Source organism: Seriola aureovittata, chromosome 17 (genome assembly GCF_021018895.1).
Source record: "Seriola aureovittata isolate HTS-2021-v1 ecotype China chromosome 17, ASM2101889v1, whole genome shotgun sequence".
Lineage (NCBI taxonomy): Eukaryota > Metazoa > Chordata > Actinopteri > Carangiformes > Carangidae > Seriola > Seriola aureovittata.
Genome location: NC_079380.1, coordinates 18,181,490 through 18,197,786, shown reverse-complemented (window position 1 = coordinate 18,197,786; position 16,297 = coordinate 18,181,490). Strand labels below are relative to the sequence as shown.

At 41.1% G+C, this 16,297-nt stretch overlaps 1 protein-coding gene across 3 annotated transcripts in view; it reads right to left on the bottom strand.

Annotated features, from left to right (window-relative positions):
- Nucleotides 1-16,297, bottom strand: part of grin2aa (glutamate receptor, ionotropic, N-methyl D-aspartate 2A, a) — a 142,612-nt gene that overhangs the window by 40,680 nt on the left and 85,635 nt on the right. For all 3 annotated transcript variants that reach the window (XM_056400788.1, XM_056400787.1, XM_056400786.1), the window contains 2 exons: nucleotides 10,024-10,190; nucleotides 5,802-6,230 (listed from right to left, as the gene is read on the bottom strand). In XM_056400788.1, the coding sequence (XP_056256763.1) occupies nucleotides 5,802-6,230; nucleotides 10,024-10,190 (596 nt within the window). The remainder of the gene's footprint in view (nucleotides 1-5,801; nucleotides 6,231-10,023; nucleotides 10,191-16,297) is intronic.

Below are 16,297 nucleotides of genomic sequence, written 5' to 3'. Positions count from 1 at the left end.
TTACTTTGTGATAAAGACTCCACATTTTATCTGAAGATGTTCGACTGCAGGGAAAAGTGTCTCTGCAAACATGTTCAAATGAACTGTATAATGCTGTGTGGGTGTCAAAGATAGAGACATTTATCCTTCATCAAGACAAGAGGCAGTCAAAGCAATGATGTATAATGTCAGAGCACTCATGATCTATGAAGTGCAAAAGCAAACACATGCAGGCTGTGGCTGTGAGAGACAGAGGGGAGGGGAGTCTAAAAAAAGGATGGGGGGGCTGCTATCAGTGCTGATTTAGGTCTTTTAAGAGGACCCAAGGGTGGGCAGTCACTTGAAAACACACACTGAGCCTCAGGTGGCATGTGTTAAGTGTGGCATGAATGATGACTGTACAAGGTGAAGTAGATGCTAGCTTAGCACTGTGTCTGCCCCTCCTGTCGTCCCTGGTGTGTGTGTGTCTGTGCAGTTATTTTGTTTGTTGGAGTTTCAGCAGCACAAGATTAATGCTAACAATTACATTTAGTCTTTTCCAAGCTTGCGGTCACACCATAAAATGCAACATGTGTCCACACAGCTACCTCAGCAGCATTTCCTTTGTTGCACACAATAGGGTTTTATGTGTGTATTGGCCTGGGATCCTTTATGCTGTAGCTCAGTTAGAATATCATGGGTTTTCTCCAATATGCAAATCCAATTTTAGGACAGGAATCAGCGCACAACAGTGGAGCACCTTCTTAGATATCCTTCCCTCTGATGAAAAATTTATAATCTTCTTGTGCTTTGGGATTTGCAGTAGTTCACATTGCCACTGAATAAACTCCCTCCCATGTCTCCCGGTCTCTCTCCTCTCTGAGTATTCAAACCAAAAGCAACTTGATAGTTCCTTTATCTCTAAGATGTAGTACACAAGCTGACAATCACACACAATTTTTGCTTAACACAATGCAGACAACTATTGCGCCCTACAAAGACAAAATGCAGTAACTACATATCTGGTCAAATTGAGTTAAGACCATACTTCGACTTAATTAGGTTACTTTTACCTTATGGAAATAATTGTGTTATAGAAATGTGTAATTCTCGAAAACATCCAGCTAGTTAAGACTAGTCACAGCTAGCCTTAGTGAAAGCTAAATTACTGACTTCTCCAGACCTGTTGTCTGTAATTCAAAAAATCAGTTTTGATGCTCTAACATTTTAACAACTAGTTTGTTGTACTACATAAGACAGTAGCTACATCTAATCATAGTGGGAAAAAAGTAACACCAAATAAACTAGCTAACTAGCCTAGCTTAGATGCCTATTAGATTGTCCATACATACAAGTTTTTCTGAGCTAAAAGCTAAGAAGCCTCCAAACTTTTGCAACTATTCTTTCAATACTTACTGCTGTTCTCCATACTGGTCTTTGTAATCCTACAAAACAACTAAGCAGCCTTGGCTGTCATCAGCATCAGATGAGGGAGCTCCTATCTTAACCTACTGGATAATGTTCTGCTGCTCCCGCAGTCTTGTATTGAAAGCACACCCAACAGTGCCTGATGGACACTTCAGGCTAAGCATCAGGCACTTGAACTACAACTAGCTCACTGCTTCAAAGAAAATGTGTTTCTTATTTATGCTCATGACATGATTACTGTCAACACAGTGACTGTTACATACAGTATTGGACACACTGGCCTGTGCCAGCAGTTTATTACAACCCATAGTAATGTTTAATTGTTAGGCGACCATAGTTACGGGAATAAAGGAGGAAGTCATGTGATGTAGTACAAACATCAACAAAGTTCACGTTAAAACAAGACTGGGGAGGATGGATGGATCCGCATAATACAGGCCTTCCACATGGGAGACTGCTGTTTGTTTCATGTTGAAACCAATAGCTGCTGTTGTATCTTTTAACTGTGACAGTTCCACAATCTTAACTGCGTTTATTACTGTAACCATGACGACAAAGGTCCTCTAACCTTAAGGAGGTGCAGTTATTTTAACCCAAACCTCACTTTTTGCCTAAACCTAACCAAGTACTTCTCACGCCTAAACTTAACCAAACCATGACGGTTCCATAAGCTTAGCCATGTTTTTATTATTGTAACCATGACAATGAAGGTCTGGCAAACTGTCACCGTGATGTCAGGTGACGCTCTTACGGGTTGAATCACAGGGTACGGGCAAACGACCAATACAGTCGTTCAGGTCGGATGTTAATTTCATGCACACATGTGACAGTGTATAGGTATATTCCCCATCTAGTCAAATACACTATTCCTTGTGAGATCACCTGCTGCAGGTAAAGGCATTTCTCACAAATCACATCAACAGCTGACAGAAATGTACATATGGGTTTGAATAATAAATACACACAGAGGTGGTTACCAATCAATCATGCAGTAATGTAATATTTATGAGCAGTTGTTTCCCTTCTGTGACAAAAGATATTCATAGGTTATGTCTCTAAGTCTAAGAAAATGACAAATACACGCAGTAGTTTTGCACAACATATAAACACAACTTCAGTATTCCAATTTGAGTATTTGTTTCTAGCACAGTACTCTATTGCATGATCGCATCTTATCAACTAATATAAAAACTGTCAGGAAACGTCTCCTTTCAATTTTCAGTTGCATCGAGTAGTGTGTGAGCACATGTCTTTGACAGCTGGCCCAGGACCCAGTACCTGTGTGTTATGTGTAGGTGTGTATATGTGTGTGTTTCCTGAGTTCTGACCCTCATATATCAGGGCTAGAGACTGAAATTACCTGTCAGAACAAACTCACACATGTGTACACATACACACACACGCACACACGCACAAACTCACAGATAAATAAGTGCTTAAGTCTTTAAGACACACTGTTCACCACAGCAAGGTGAGCAGGACACAGTAAATCGGTCATGACAGAATATTCTCGGGGGGGATATTTTTCTTGTTTCTAACACATAAGCACAGACACACACAAACCCTCACACATACACATACCATAATTTATATGGAGCACAAGTTGTCACTTGGTCTGATTGCTGCACTGGCCAGCTCTCTTAGTTGGTCATTTGTCTCCTGTTTTTATTTAATTTTATTTTTCTATTACTCTGCAAAACATATTCATCTTCGATATGTCACGGTGGATTTATCATCACAGCTGTCACAGGCAAAGTGAGTGAGGTAAAACTTCACTGAAAGCCCACAGTGCTCGGTACTGGTCACCAGAGCAACGGACTTTTCTGTGACTGCACTGACTATCAATATTATTCTCATCAAACTAAGTTTTGCTCTATTGTGAGATGTTTTTGGCTCAGTTAAGGACGGGCGTAGCATCCACTGTAAATCAAAGTGATGTCACAAATCACAGTCTTTGAGTCTGAGAGGTGTTCAAGCAAAGAAGTACATAAATTTCACACATACTAACATGATGCTGTTATTGACATCTTGCTTTCAAAAAGGCAGTAGATCCACAGAAGAACTAAAATGAAGCCTGGGATATAATACTGTGACCCAGCCTTACACTACAGCCTTAAAATACTGTATAATTCTGTAATGTGTACATTTGTACATACAACCCATCTGTCCACCTCTGTGAGTCTGTACGTATGTATGTATGTATGTATGTATGTATGTGTGTGTGTGTGTGTGTGTGTGTGTGTGTGTGTGTGTGTGTGTGTGTGTGCGCACTGGCCATGTTCTCCTATCTCCCCTGACAGCCGTTGATGGTCTAACAACCCACGCTGGCTCGTCGCCCCGACCTAGCCTTGACCAATCATGTTTCTCATGTCCTGGCCCTGAAGCCCTATTGGCTGAGCTCTCTCACCCACAACAGAGCCATCTGTGGCTACTCATCACCTGGGTAACAACCTGAGGCAGCAGAGCATGCTGGGAACAATGTCAGCTGGCTCTGGATATTTGGTAATTCTCTTTGGTTTACCTGTGTTTCCAGACAAAACGAGAGCTACATTAGTGTGGAATTGGTATTTAAAGTCCCGCTGAGGTTATTAAAGGCGCAATCAGTCATGCTTTACTGTCTCTTTACACAAAATGACCATAATTTACAAGTGGGAGCTCATAAATGTTGCTGAAGAATGCCAGTTACTCCTCTGTTACCTCAGTGACTACTGCGATTTTAAGCTCTCTAAACAGGCTGAGTCAAGAGTCAGCCCAGCCCCATTTTTGCAGCGAATGCTCTAATCTCCCAGGCTCCCTTAACCACCCACGGTGCACAATGCATCTTGTTTGTTTTTTCTGCAAAACCCAAATTCAAAATTGGTTGAAAGCCAGAAGGAGTATCAGACTAAAAACATCTTCAATATTTATGCAGTAGGTAGTAGGCAGTATATTAGCTGCTCACATAAATAACTAGTGATGTAATGTTCGACACATGAGCCAAAAGAGTTTTGATTTATGGAGCAATGACATGAAAATGTTTTAGGCCAGATAAAATTTATAGACCCTCTCTGTAAACTGACCTCAGTGGAAAATGTTAGTCTTCAATCTTGACTTCCTAAACTAATATTAGTTTAACAGAGGAAATAACTGGAACTTAATCTGATCTAAAAGTTCTGTTGGTGCACTAATGCCAAAACACTAAGTGCTCTAAATGTACCTGTTACATTATTCATCTCTTATTACGTCACTCTCTCTCAGCCTTTCATCCTTTTCCGAGATATTGTCATCTCAATCTGAAGTTATGGCTAAAAACTAACAACTAATCCTCCTTAATATCAGAAAAAAACAGATTACTTCAATTTGTTGTGCTTTACTCTTAGTTATTTTAGCCGTATTTCAACCCTTCCTCTAACATATGCAAACTAAAGAATGGTGACATGATTACTTACACAATGGACCAATATTATATCGATGCACTATATTGATAAATTATGTGTAGACGATGTCAAACACATCCACATGTTTTCAAGGGTTGCAAAATCTGTTCCTCCTCTCACTCATTTTCTAGTTTAACCAACTTAACTGTGAGATGAAGTGGAGACACATAACATTTCTGAATTTCGCAAAATGGAATTCTTGGAAATAAATTTTGGAATCAGATTTTATCCTTTAGACTGAAGAATTTTAATTTCACACACCATTATTAAAAAAAAAAAAAAACCCCACAATATTGGGATGTAAACACAGGATGTGTGTGTCTCTCCCTCCTCTGCCAGATGGAGAGCCAGACAGAGCTGGCAAGACCTGCAACATCTCCCACTGGCTGCTGGGGAGTGAGTGCATGATGAGAAGGAGAGCAGATGAGAGTGAATGAGAGATGGAGGAATACATGAGAAGAGGAACAGAAGGACTCATCAAGGAGCGCTTCAATTTTGGAGAGCACTCATTTGTAGCAGCTTCCCGCTGCTACCCCAGTCTCCGTTTCTTGCCTCTTCCTTCGCTGGCTCCCTCCTCAACTCCCATTCACCTCTTTCATTCTCCTCTCTCCCTCTGACTCCTACACCTCCTCTATTCTCTCAGCTCTATCTCTCAATCCCTTGGTCTTTCATCCAGTAATTGCATCATTCTTCAATCTCAATCTTTAACGCAGACTTGGTGGAAACTTGGTGGAAGTCTCTAATTACTGGGGACAAGGGTGCAAACAAACAGACTGTGGCAGGAAGCCATGCACTCAAACAAAAACACACAAACACACACAGACATCTATGTGCATTCACACAGCTCCTCTCTCAGATGTTAAAAAAATGCAAAATCACCATTATAATTATAATTCTGCCGTTTCTATTTTCCTCTCCTCGTAAAAGCTCCATTGCTCACTAATCATTCTAGACATGGATGCCAAAACAAACATATCCACACACTCTGTCTTTGCTTACTTATGTAGCGCGCTGGGTGGCAGCTTGGTCGTCTTCTCCATCTGGCCGTAACAGGATGTTTTGGCTTCGGGGATGTCGCCATACTCCTCCAACATGGCTGCCGCTGCTGACGTTATGATCCCCAGACCATCACGGACGCGCGCCTCCAACGGGTAGTCCCAGTCGTCGTATGATACTGAAATCATTCCCGATGGGAACTCCTCTGGCGTTATTTCCGGGTTGCCAGTGGTGAGTGACGGCACAATCCAGATGTATCCAAACCCGGTGAGGCCCAGAGAGCGAGCCTCCTCCAGGATGTAGACCGCCTCGTCCTTGGAACAGTAGAGTAGGACCACGGGGGACTGGACCTTCTTGAGCATGATCTGAGACCGGCTGTCTTCCTCCACTGCGTCCAAAGTGATGATATTCTGCAGGTCCCAGCCTACAAAACTAAAGCACGGATAAAGAGGACAAGAGAGAAATGTTAATATTTAACTAATAGACTATTAACTTTGCTCAGGTGCTGGCAAGGGCAGTTATAATTATCCATTACAATTAATATCATTAAGTGCGACGTGAATACTAATAGGTGTGAAGTGCGTATTGTCAGGGGAAACACATTAAGGCTAAATGGAATGCAAATGCTAAAGCTGGTCCTGTATAATGTTGCTCAGCAGGTCCAAGACCACACAACTAAAGGACAAGGAGAACAAACGCTGGCCTGTTAATGTGAGAGGGCCGGTGCAGTGCCTGTGGTCAGTGTGCTAATTGGTGACACCGGCTATCACAGGATAGTGCTATCAACATCATCATTGTTAGCGACTGTGAGCTTCTGTCTCACCTTTTGCACAAAAATAGGCTCATTAATATTGCATTGCACCTGCACAACCATGTGGCTGAAGACAGATGTTTTACAAAGATTTTTAGCTCTGCGGTGTGCAACTGTAATGTTCAGAGCAACCATGAAGAAAAACACATTTTTTTTTCTAGTTCTAGATATGTAAAGTGGGCAAAAGTAACGAGTGCTCATTAAAAAGATGATGCATTTGTGGAGTATCTTTTTCATCCAGTGGGACTGACTGCTCTTTTTCACATTGTCCAGAGCGATAATATCCGGCAGCTCCCAGAACGCACGGCTAAAGAGCAGCACAAGCAGAGGAAGTGGCAGTTATGTTAGTAATTAAAGAACATAATATGTCATAAACTGGCAGCGCGCTGCAGTGTCAGGAGCACAGGTCCTTCATGGCAGAGCTGGCAGAGTGAGGGACAAAGAAGACACACACACACACACACGCACGCACATACATACATACATACACACACACACACACACACACACACACACACACGCACACACGGTATATTACAAAGTGGGATGCGTGGGACAGGGAAAAGAGGGGGAGCAGTTAACCATTGTGTAAGAATCTAACAATAGACAGGTAGTGTAACATGAGAGTGATCTGGGACTTGCTGTCCTCTTCATGCTGTCCAAAGTGATGATGGTCTACAAATCCCAGATGACAAAACTAGTAAAGAGACACAATGACACACAGAGACACATTCACAGAGAAAGAGAGAGAGAGAGAGAGAGAAAGAAAGAGAGAGAGACAACAATGGTGAGAACAATTATGGGAGGATATGATACAGGTATGTCCATGATACAAATCTTTGCTCAGCACACTTTCTGCATGTAGCCAACACCAAAATCTATTCTTTCATCGTCACATTATTTAGCTGGCCCTGCTGCAGGTGCTAATATGTCTCCATTGTAAAGTAAGCCTGGACTCACTCAGTTGACTGGTCTAATTTCCTGATGTGAAAGATGGAGGTTCACTGCTATTAAAACTGTTTGCCCATGACGAAGTCAGTGTGAACCAGCTGAAACCTGACATGGGAAGTCTGACAACGGGTTATTGCAGGTAATTGGGATAATTATTTCTTCATTCATGAATGAGGGGCTGTTATTTTAACATGGAGGTCAACATCCACCTCTGCAGGGTATGAATGATGATACTGATGTCAAACTTATTTTTTTCTTATTACAAATCTGTGCAGCTACTATTCGCTAAAGTATTGTAAACACATTTATATGGAGTAGATATTGATGTTACAAGGGCTAATAGTTATCTAAAGAACCATAAACAATAGGGCTTGGACTTGTTTAAAGCTGGAGACAGTTTTTTGTATGTATTAATAAAGGCAGCAGTTTACCTGGCTGCAGGTTCATGTGGACAAAACAAGATTAGAAGAAAAACAATGGGAAGGGAACTTGCTACAGCCAGTTAATTGGCCAACCTTCTGACTTTGCTTTCTGCTCTCAAAACTCTCTCTCAATTACAGTTTCTTTCTATTTTTGTTTTCAAATCTTCTCAGTGTGCAAAATGGGACAGTTAATTTGAGGTTAACCTACAGTATGTGTGTGTATGTAGTTTCCCAGATCAGCAAATAAAGTGTTTGGGAGAATCAAAGTCTTTATGCTGATCACATTTGCCTTCCAAAGCATTGAGAACACAGGCTTAAACATGTATGACTTGTAAATATGCAGGCTCACGCTTGTTCATTTTCTGATAGTAACAGCTGTTATGAGGAGCAAATTCCTATTATCTTATTTAATTAGCCATTAACGACCTGTTGCCACTCTGCGTATAATGAATACAGCTCTAAGTGTCACCGAACACAGACGGGCAGAGAGTTTTTGAGCCCCTGCTGGGTTTGACATAAAGACTAACTGCTAATGAAAAAGACCCTCCTCAGCTGGGCTTCCATATATCACAAGTACAGCCACCTACTCTTGCCAACATCTCAACATTACTGAACGTGTATCACTCATTTGACACTTTTTTTTTGCCATAAATTATAGCTTGCCACTTTCTTCTGCAGTTTTCTATCCATCTCTCTCTCTCACTCTCTCTCTCTCTCTCTCTCTCTCTCTCTCTCTCTCTCTGTGGAGAGCTACAGCATCAGTCAAAATGACCTAAAGGTGCAGCAAACAACAGCTAAACTGCAGGTGTAGTGAAGCCACCTGTCATCTACATTCATTTTAAGAATGCTGATAAAATCCTTTCAGGCTTGCCGTTTTTGAACTACATAGAAAAAAAGGCCAAAACATGCAGTAATTCTTATAGAGAGAAAACTTGCCCATTCTCTGGGGAAATTTGCAGTGATAATGGAGAAGATTACAGGCTTAGAAAAATGCTGGCAATAGTAACTCTTTAGAAAACATACCTACAGTTCTTGTTATCTTCAGTTTTTCTTTGTGCAAACTGTTGGTATTGAGAGGGAACAATGAACAGATTCTACCCAAAAGGTTATGAAGGGGAGGGGAACAGCCCAGTTTAATTATACTTCATAGCTCCTCTATTACGACTATATATTGTCACACATATATATATATATAACATTTTGTACATATAAGTATACTGTATGTATATGTATATATATATATTATATATATATATATATATATATATGTGTGTGTGTGTGTGTGTTTACTTTTAAGACACTAATCAACACTGTAAGATAATGTGTTGACAGTGTTTCAAGCTGAATTGTATGCTTGCCAGGTATTTCCTGTTGCATCTGTGTAACAGTTTATTATTTACTTTAGTTTGTTTATTTTTTTAAAATGTAATATTAAATGAAAGATTCAATTCTAACACAGTGTCTGACTGTCTGTCTGTTGGTTGATCAGTCCACCACCAATCTCAACAACTATTAAATGGATTGTCGTGAAATTTGGTGCACGCATTCATGTACTGGTGATCCTTTTTCATTTAGTGCTGTCATCAGGTCAGAATTTTATTACATCCATTACTTTATTTATGACTAAACACCTGCAAAGCTTATGACATTCTCATCTACTTTGTGTTTAGTGCCGATTCGCGATTGTTAGCATGCTAGCGTGCTAAACTAAGGTGGTGGATATGTTAAACATGATTCCTGCTTAACGTCAACATGATAGCATTGTCACTGCAACCATGCTAACATGCTGATGTTAGCATAACTCAAGTACCGCTGTGTCTAAGTTCAGCCTCACAGGTTTCATTTGAGTTCTATCCTGAGCTTCTCCAAATCAAAAGGTGCCCCATGGTTTTCACATCTGCACTTCTTGAGTGACAACTTTATGCTGCTGCATCATCTTGTTGGCTACTGTTATGAAAAATAAGAATAATAATATAAATTACATACAACTTACAGTAAGAATGTGGAAATGAGGAGGACAGTGCAAAGTAATAGATCCTACCTGTTGTCCACGGTGGTTTTCAGGATGTTGATGAACTCCTGGTAGCCAGGGAACTTTGACGTGACGATGGAGAAGATGTGCCAGTCGTACTCCTCCATAATGTTCAGCATCAGCAGAGCCTCCTGCTGGATGGAGGCGCCGAACTGGAAGAATGTCGACTTCACATCCTGAGGAAAGAGAACAGGAGAGAGGAGTGGAGGGTGGGAGAAATAGGAGGATAAAGGGAGGGAGAGAAGAGACTTAGTTAAAGATTTATTTGGATTTTTTTTATTTTTTTTATCTCACTTTCCATCACTTAACTGCATCTCAAAAATATCAACCTATAGCAGAGCATTTAAAATTTGGCACATTGTGAGTACACAGACTCTCTTTCTCTTTTATACACACACCGACACACACACACACACACACACACACAGATAGAGTGTAATAAGCTTCTTTGTGGAGGAAATATATGGATGAGGGGCTCAGAACAATTCAATTAAGCCCAAATTGGATTGGTTCAGTACTGGCGGGCTTGCAGAACTCTGTGGGCCTGGTTCTGGGGGGGGGACAAGGGCTGCATTCACTCTGAGTCACTCATATCCACTCCATTAAACCTGACTCAGAATCATTTGCCACTTAATTCAGCCAAACTGAGACATGGGCTTGGACAGAGCAGACACGTACCATTACAGGTGGACAAATTAACTCTATTCATTTATGTTGGGAGGTTTCCTTTTCAATGACTCATTATGGTGTGGGCCATTGAATGAGGTGAAATGAGACAAAAACAGTGAGGAAGACAAAAGGATCTAGCATCACAAAAGGTGTGAAGGGGGAAAGCGGTACCTTGTCTTTGGTTGTTTATTGTGTGATTTGTTGTGTGTACATATGTGTGTATGTGTGTGTGTGCGTGCGTGTCTCTGTGTGGATTTCTGTTACCGTGAAATGTCAAAGAGTTCACACATGGCTTATCTTGACACCACTTGTCTTTGGCAGTCTAATTGTGATAGACTTGCAGGTTGTTGTGTGCGCATGTCTTGTGTGTGTGTGTGTGTGTGTGTGTGTGTGTGTGTGTGTGTGTGTGTGTGTGTGTGTGTGTGTGTGTGTGTAGCTGCAACCTGACAGCTAGAAAAAAAACAAAAAAAAAAAAACACACAAGGGCTAAGAGACACAGAACAAAAGGTTGGAACAAGAGATAAGAGACAAATGAAGAATAAGTGACTCTGCCCCGGTCTCACTTTGTAAGATGACACCTGCTCTCAAAATGAGCAAATGCGCCACACGTACTTTCACACACTGACACACACAGTACATGTACACACTGCCTGCAGGGTGTATCTGCAGTAATTCATCCACAGCATGACTAGACTTAAAAAAATAAAAATAAAAAAAAAGTGGGAGTTGGTGTGTATGATCAAACATACACTATATGAAATGTATTAGCCTTTATACTAAATGCTGCTGTAAGTCATGTTGAAAATCCATCTTGAAGAAAAAAAAAAAATCCATGAATGAGATCCGTTACCGTATGAGGTCACTTCATGACTGATGTAATCTCCAGCTGTATTTGCAGCTTTATTGTAGACTATATTTATTATGTTATCTGCATCCCCAGGTGCTTTTCCATTAACCTCCTTAATCTGCAATTTGTAATTGCAAAACTTAAATATGAGTAATGGAAACAACTCTAAAATGTCGTAAAATAAATGTCTACGTTCACATGAGGCGGTTTTTAAGACTGGCTTTTGAAATTGAAATGAAAAAAAACTTTTTTGCATTCTAGTCTTGGCGCCTGCTGTATCACCCCCCCCCCCCAGGGAGCCAGCTCCGCCCGAGAGTCAGACAGCTGGAAATCTGTCCTCACGTTTAATTCGAATGATGTCGCGAGAGGAGGAAGAACAAACGTCATTCACATAACCTAACTCAATGGAAACACAGATCAGTTGTGTTTGTGTTTGGTCGACTTTTGAAAAATAAATAAATAAATAAATAAAATAAAATTTGCTTCTATGTCGTTCAAAAACTGCAATAGAAATGCAGCTCCTGATGTCACAAGTTCAAACACATATTACACACAACATTTGACATGTGGGCCACACCTCTCTGCAGCAAACACACAGAACAAAGCTTGAAGGCCACTTACACCACGCAGCTCCGTTTCACACATGTAATATTCCACTCTCTGTTTTCACTGCTGTGAATATCAATAACATGTCATCACTGCTGATCACTTACAGTAGTGTCATGCCTCTAGCATTCACCTGTAGGCTCTGACTGTAGTTTGCTGTGAGGAGGCTGACTGAACTCAATCTGCTTCACCCAGGTCTAAAAAAAAAAGATGTATCTGCTGTAATGCTGATAAGACACACACTTCCAGTGCATTGATTCAGAAAGGAAATTGCAAGATTATGTAAGTGCTGACACATAATGAGTCTGTAAAGACAGGGAAATGTCAAAGCTTGTGAGTGACTGATGATGTACGTTACAAACTGAACTGGTAGAAGTGTATGAAACTTTCCAATTACATTATTGACTTTCTATATTTTTTTTGGCTGCCGTTACATACCAGTGGCCTACTGGTACTACTGGTCTGTTACTGTGCAGCTCTTTTCCTGTACACACATTTCCACCTCTAAGAGAAAAGAGGGCATCGAGGGAATGAAAATATATACAAGTAGAAAGCAGGGACTGAGTGTAGTGGGTGGTATTTGTGACCATATCAGTGTGCTGTATGTAATTCCATCGCTACATGCATGACCTAGCATTTCCTTTTCAATTGTGCTGATAGCCTCTGAATAATGTGGATATACGCTGTTTGAATTATTTGTGTGTGTGTGTGTGTGTGTGTGTGTGTGTGTGTGTGTGTGTGTGCGTATAGTCCTATATCAAGACTCACGAGTGCTCTTTAATGGTATTGTATCTGTATGTGAGGTTGGCAGACTCGATACTCAGACTCAAGTGCTCTTCAGAGGCTCTCTCTGCAGCCATGTGTATGTGTATGTGTGTGTGTGTGTGTGTGTGTGTGTGTGGTGTGTGTGTGTGTGTGTGTGTGTTTTCTAATGGGGTAGAAACTGCAGCAATGCTGGAGCATGGTGGGATAGGAGAGAGGTCATGCTATAAGACATGTCACTTCCTGTCTTCATCACAGCAGCGGCCGATAATCCCACACTTCGCTCCAATATACAAAGGACTGGGACCAGCACAGGGCCAAACCGAGCACAGAGCAGTCATGGGAACTGTTTTTTTTTTTTTCCTTTTGTTTTCGGGTATTTAACCACTGACATCTACACCTGCCAACAGCCGTTTTTTTTGGGGGTTTTTTTGTCTGTTTTGCCACTGTGCTAAACACTGCTCATGCTTAATTTGCATATTTTCCCCTGGGCGAATTTTGTGGCATTGTATTCTGGCATAATCCAACAGGTTTATAGAATTAAGGATTATAAATTAAAGACATATTAGAATTCTGATATATTCCTTCAGTTTATGAAAAAAAAGCAACAATATATTGAAACCATTTGTGCACAGTTAAGTTGGTAAAATCTACCACTGGTCATGAATAATATTAGTGTTTTGCTATTCAGTATTTTGCCAGTGTTTTTTCTGTGTATGTTTGTGTGCATGTGTGTATGACTGTATGAATGTGTCTTTGCCTGTTTGTGCCCATCTGAAAGGATTCAAGCTTCAGGCACCCCGGGGGGGAGGAAGCCAAAATCTACTATAGACCCAAATGGAAATCTTCCACTTAGCAAAATATTTACTCATTTCTGGTCTCCACTCAAATTAGAATGAGCATGTTTGTGCAGGCCAAACCATGTTTGCTTCATTTTCACTGCATCTCATCGAAGAGATCTGGTTCAAGTCGGGCTGAATATCCTCATTTTACACAAGTGCATGATCCCCAGCACTGCTCGGAATGAGTTTCATTACTTTCCCCCCAAAGATGGGCAGTTTAGGTTGGTCTAACCTATAATTCTCAGAGCAGAGTCGCCTCTCTTGAGCACTTGACTGAAGCACAAGTACTGACTCTTAAGGACAAGACTCTGACAAAGGACTGAATAAAACTTCCTGCTCTCAACCACAACCACACCTTCCATTCTTTTTTTCTGTCATCTGATCTCTCTCTCTCTTGTTCAGATTTATCTTTCCAAGAGAAACACGAGCAGGAATGCAAATGGAATCACTGTGTTTCATAAAGCTTTACTACTGTATATTCATATTCTTATCTGGTATGTTTCAATTATAGCCCATTACATTGCTTCATTTTCACAGTTTTGGGAATGAAGTTGAGTGAGAAAAAAAAGGCAATAAGACACTAAGTGAGGAACGGATATGGCAAACAAATTGTAAAGTAACAGATGGAGCGTAAAAGAAACAACGACTGAAAAAGCAGGCGATGATAAAGAATTAGCAACACAAACGCTAAAAGAAAGCAAATTAGCCTGAGAGTGGCAGACAGAGAAAGTTCCATAGAGACATAAAATTAGAGACAAAGAGGGAGGGGATCTTGATGCAGGGTAGACAGAGAGAGAAGGGAAGCGATGGGTAGAGCGGTGGAGAGGAGACTGATGGAGTGACTAAGCAGCGTATGATTGTTTCTAATTGGGACGGCTCACGATCCATGACATCAGAAAACAGCCAATCATATCCTCTCATTTCACCCTTGTCAAGTGTGACATGTCTCTGCTTTCCACTCACACCTTCAGCTAGCGGCGTCCACACACATACACACACACACGCGCACACACACACACACACACACACACACGCACACACACACACATTCATACATAAACACACAGTCTGTTGTTTACATCTCTTTTCCCACTCTGTCTTTCACGTTCACAGTTTCCCACTCTCAAATTTCCCACACAAACACAAACACACAAACACACACACAGCTACAATGATGCAAACATGCACCTGCCCCCCGCAGGGCAGGACAGTGTGTCTAAGTTGAGATAGAGGGGAGTTATAAATAGTAGTCCTCATATCCTCCTCTGCTGATAGCATCATGCACTGTCTGATGACACACACACATGTACAGAGAAATCACACACACACAAACACACACACACACACACACACACACACACACACACACACACACACACACACACAGATTAGGACGTAGCAAACTACGTGTTGAGTTTGTGCGGTACACGCTCACAGATAACGGACTGACAGTACGCACACACACCAAAAGCTGCGTATATTTGTCATGTAAGGGATGTCATATTTATCCACGTAATCGCTCCAATCTGCCGCAGATACCCTGTTATCTGCTGGGTTTAACAGCTCCGCAGTGTCCACTGGAGGAGAAACACACTGATATGACAAAAATTCCTCAGTGGCCAGTTACTAAATATAAACAGACAGGCATAAAAATAGCGGCAGCAAAACAAAAGAGAGAGAAATGTCTGCGGAAACAAATTCAAAACGCCAAGCATGCAGCACTCGCCATATAAACCACACAGACACACTCACAGATTACTGTATCAATGCTCTAAGTCTGCTATAACCTGACTGAGATTTGTTGTGTGCCAAATTTGTGTTCTGTACTCATATCACATGTTATGGCTGTATCCAAAAAATGTTACACAAACTTCAAAAAGCAATTTCCTGCCACTTGTGATCACCAAAGTGTAAATATTCCACACGTATATCTTTGAGTCATTGGCGCCAAAAATCAGGAGAGGTGACGACCCAATGGAAAATGCAGTCTACCTTACACTGTATACTGAATCTGGCTTTGCACCCTGGCCATGCTGTAATGTTTTTAAAACTCTCCTTTTGACCATCTATTGTAGAGGTTTTTAATTTTGCAGTTTGGCAAACAAAACAGGTCTACAGTATCTGTGTCTGCGGGGCTGGATTGGCACTGTTACAATCTCAGATAGACTGGTGCCAAACTGATCCACTGAGTTTAGAAGATGTATACACAAATTCCAAATGTGCAAAATGTGTCAGCTTATAGGCTGGCACCACTCACTCCTGCCTCCCACTGTGTATTTTAGAGAAAAAAAAAAAAGAGGAATAACAGACAAGCCAATTAGGGAAGTTGAAACTTTCGTGAAGTAAATGCTGCTTGGGGAGTTGAATGCATCCCAAGTTAAAGAAATGAGCCATATTCATATGTTTTCCAAGGTATGTTCTGTATGTTTGCCAAATAGGCAAGACGTCACTCAACTGACCATTTTCAGCAGGAGGAAGTGATATCGTCAGCTATATTAAGAGAAAGTGAAAACAGCCCACTGTTGGCACCAACACCACGTGCTATTTCCAACGAGTG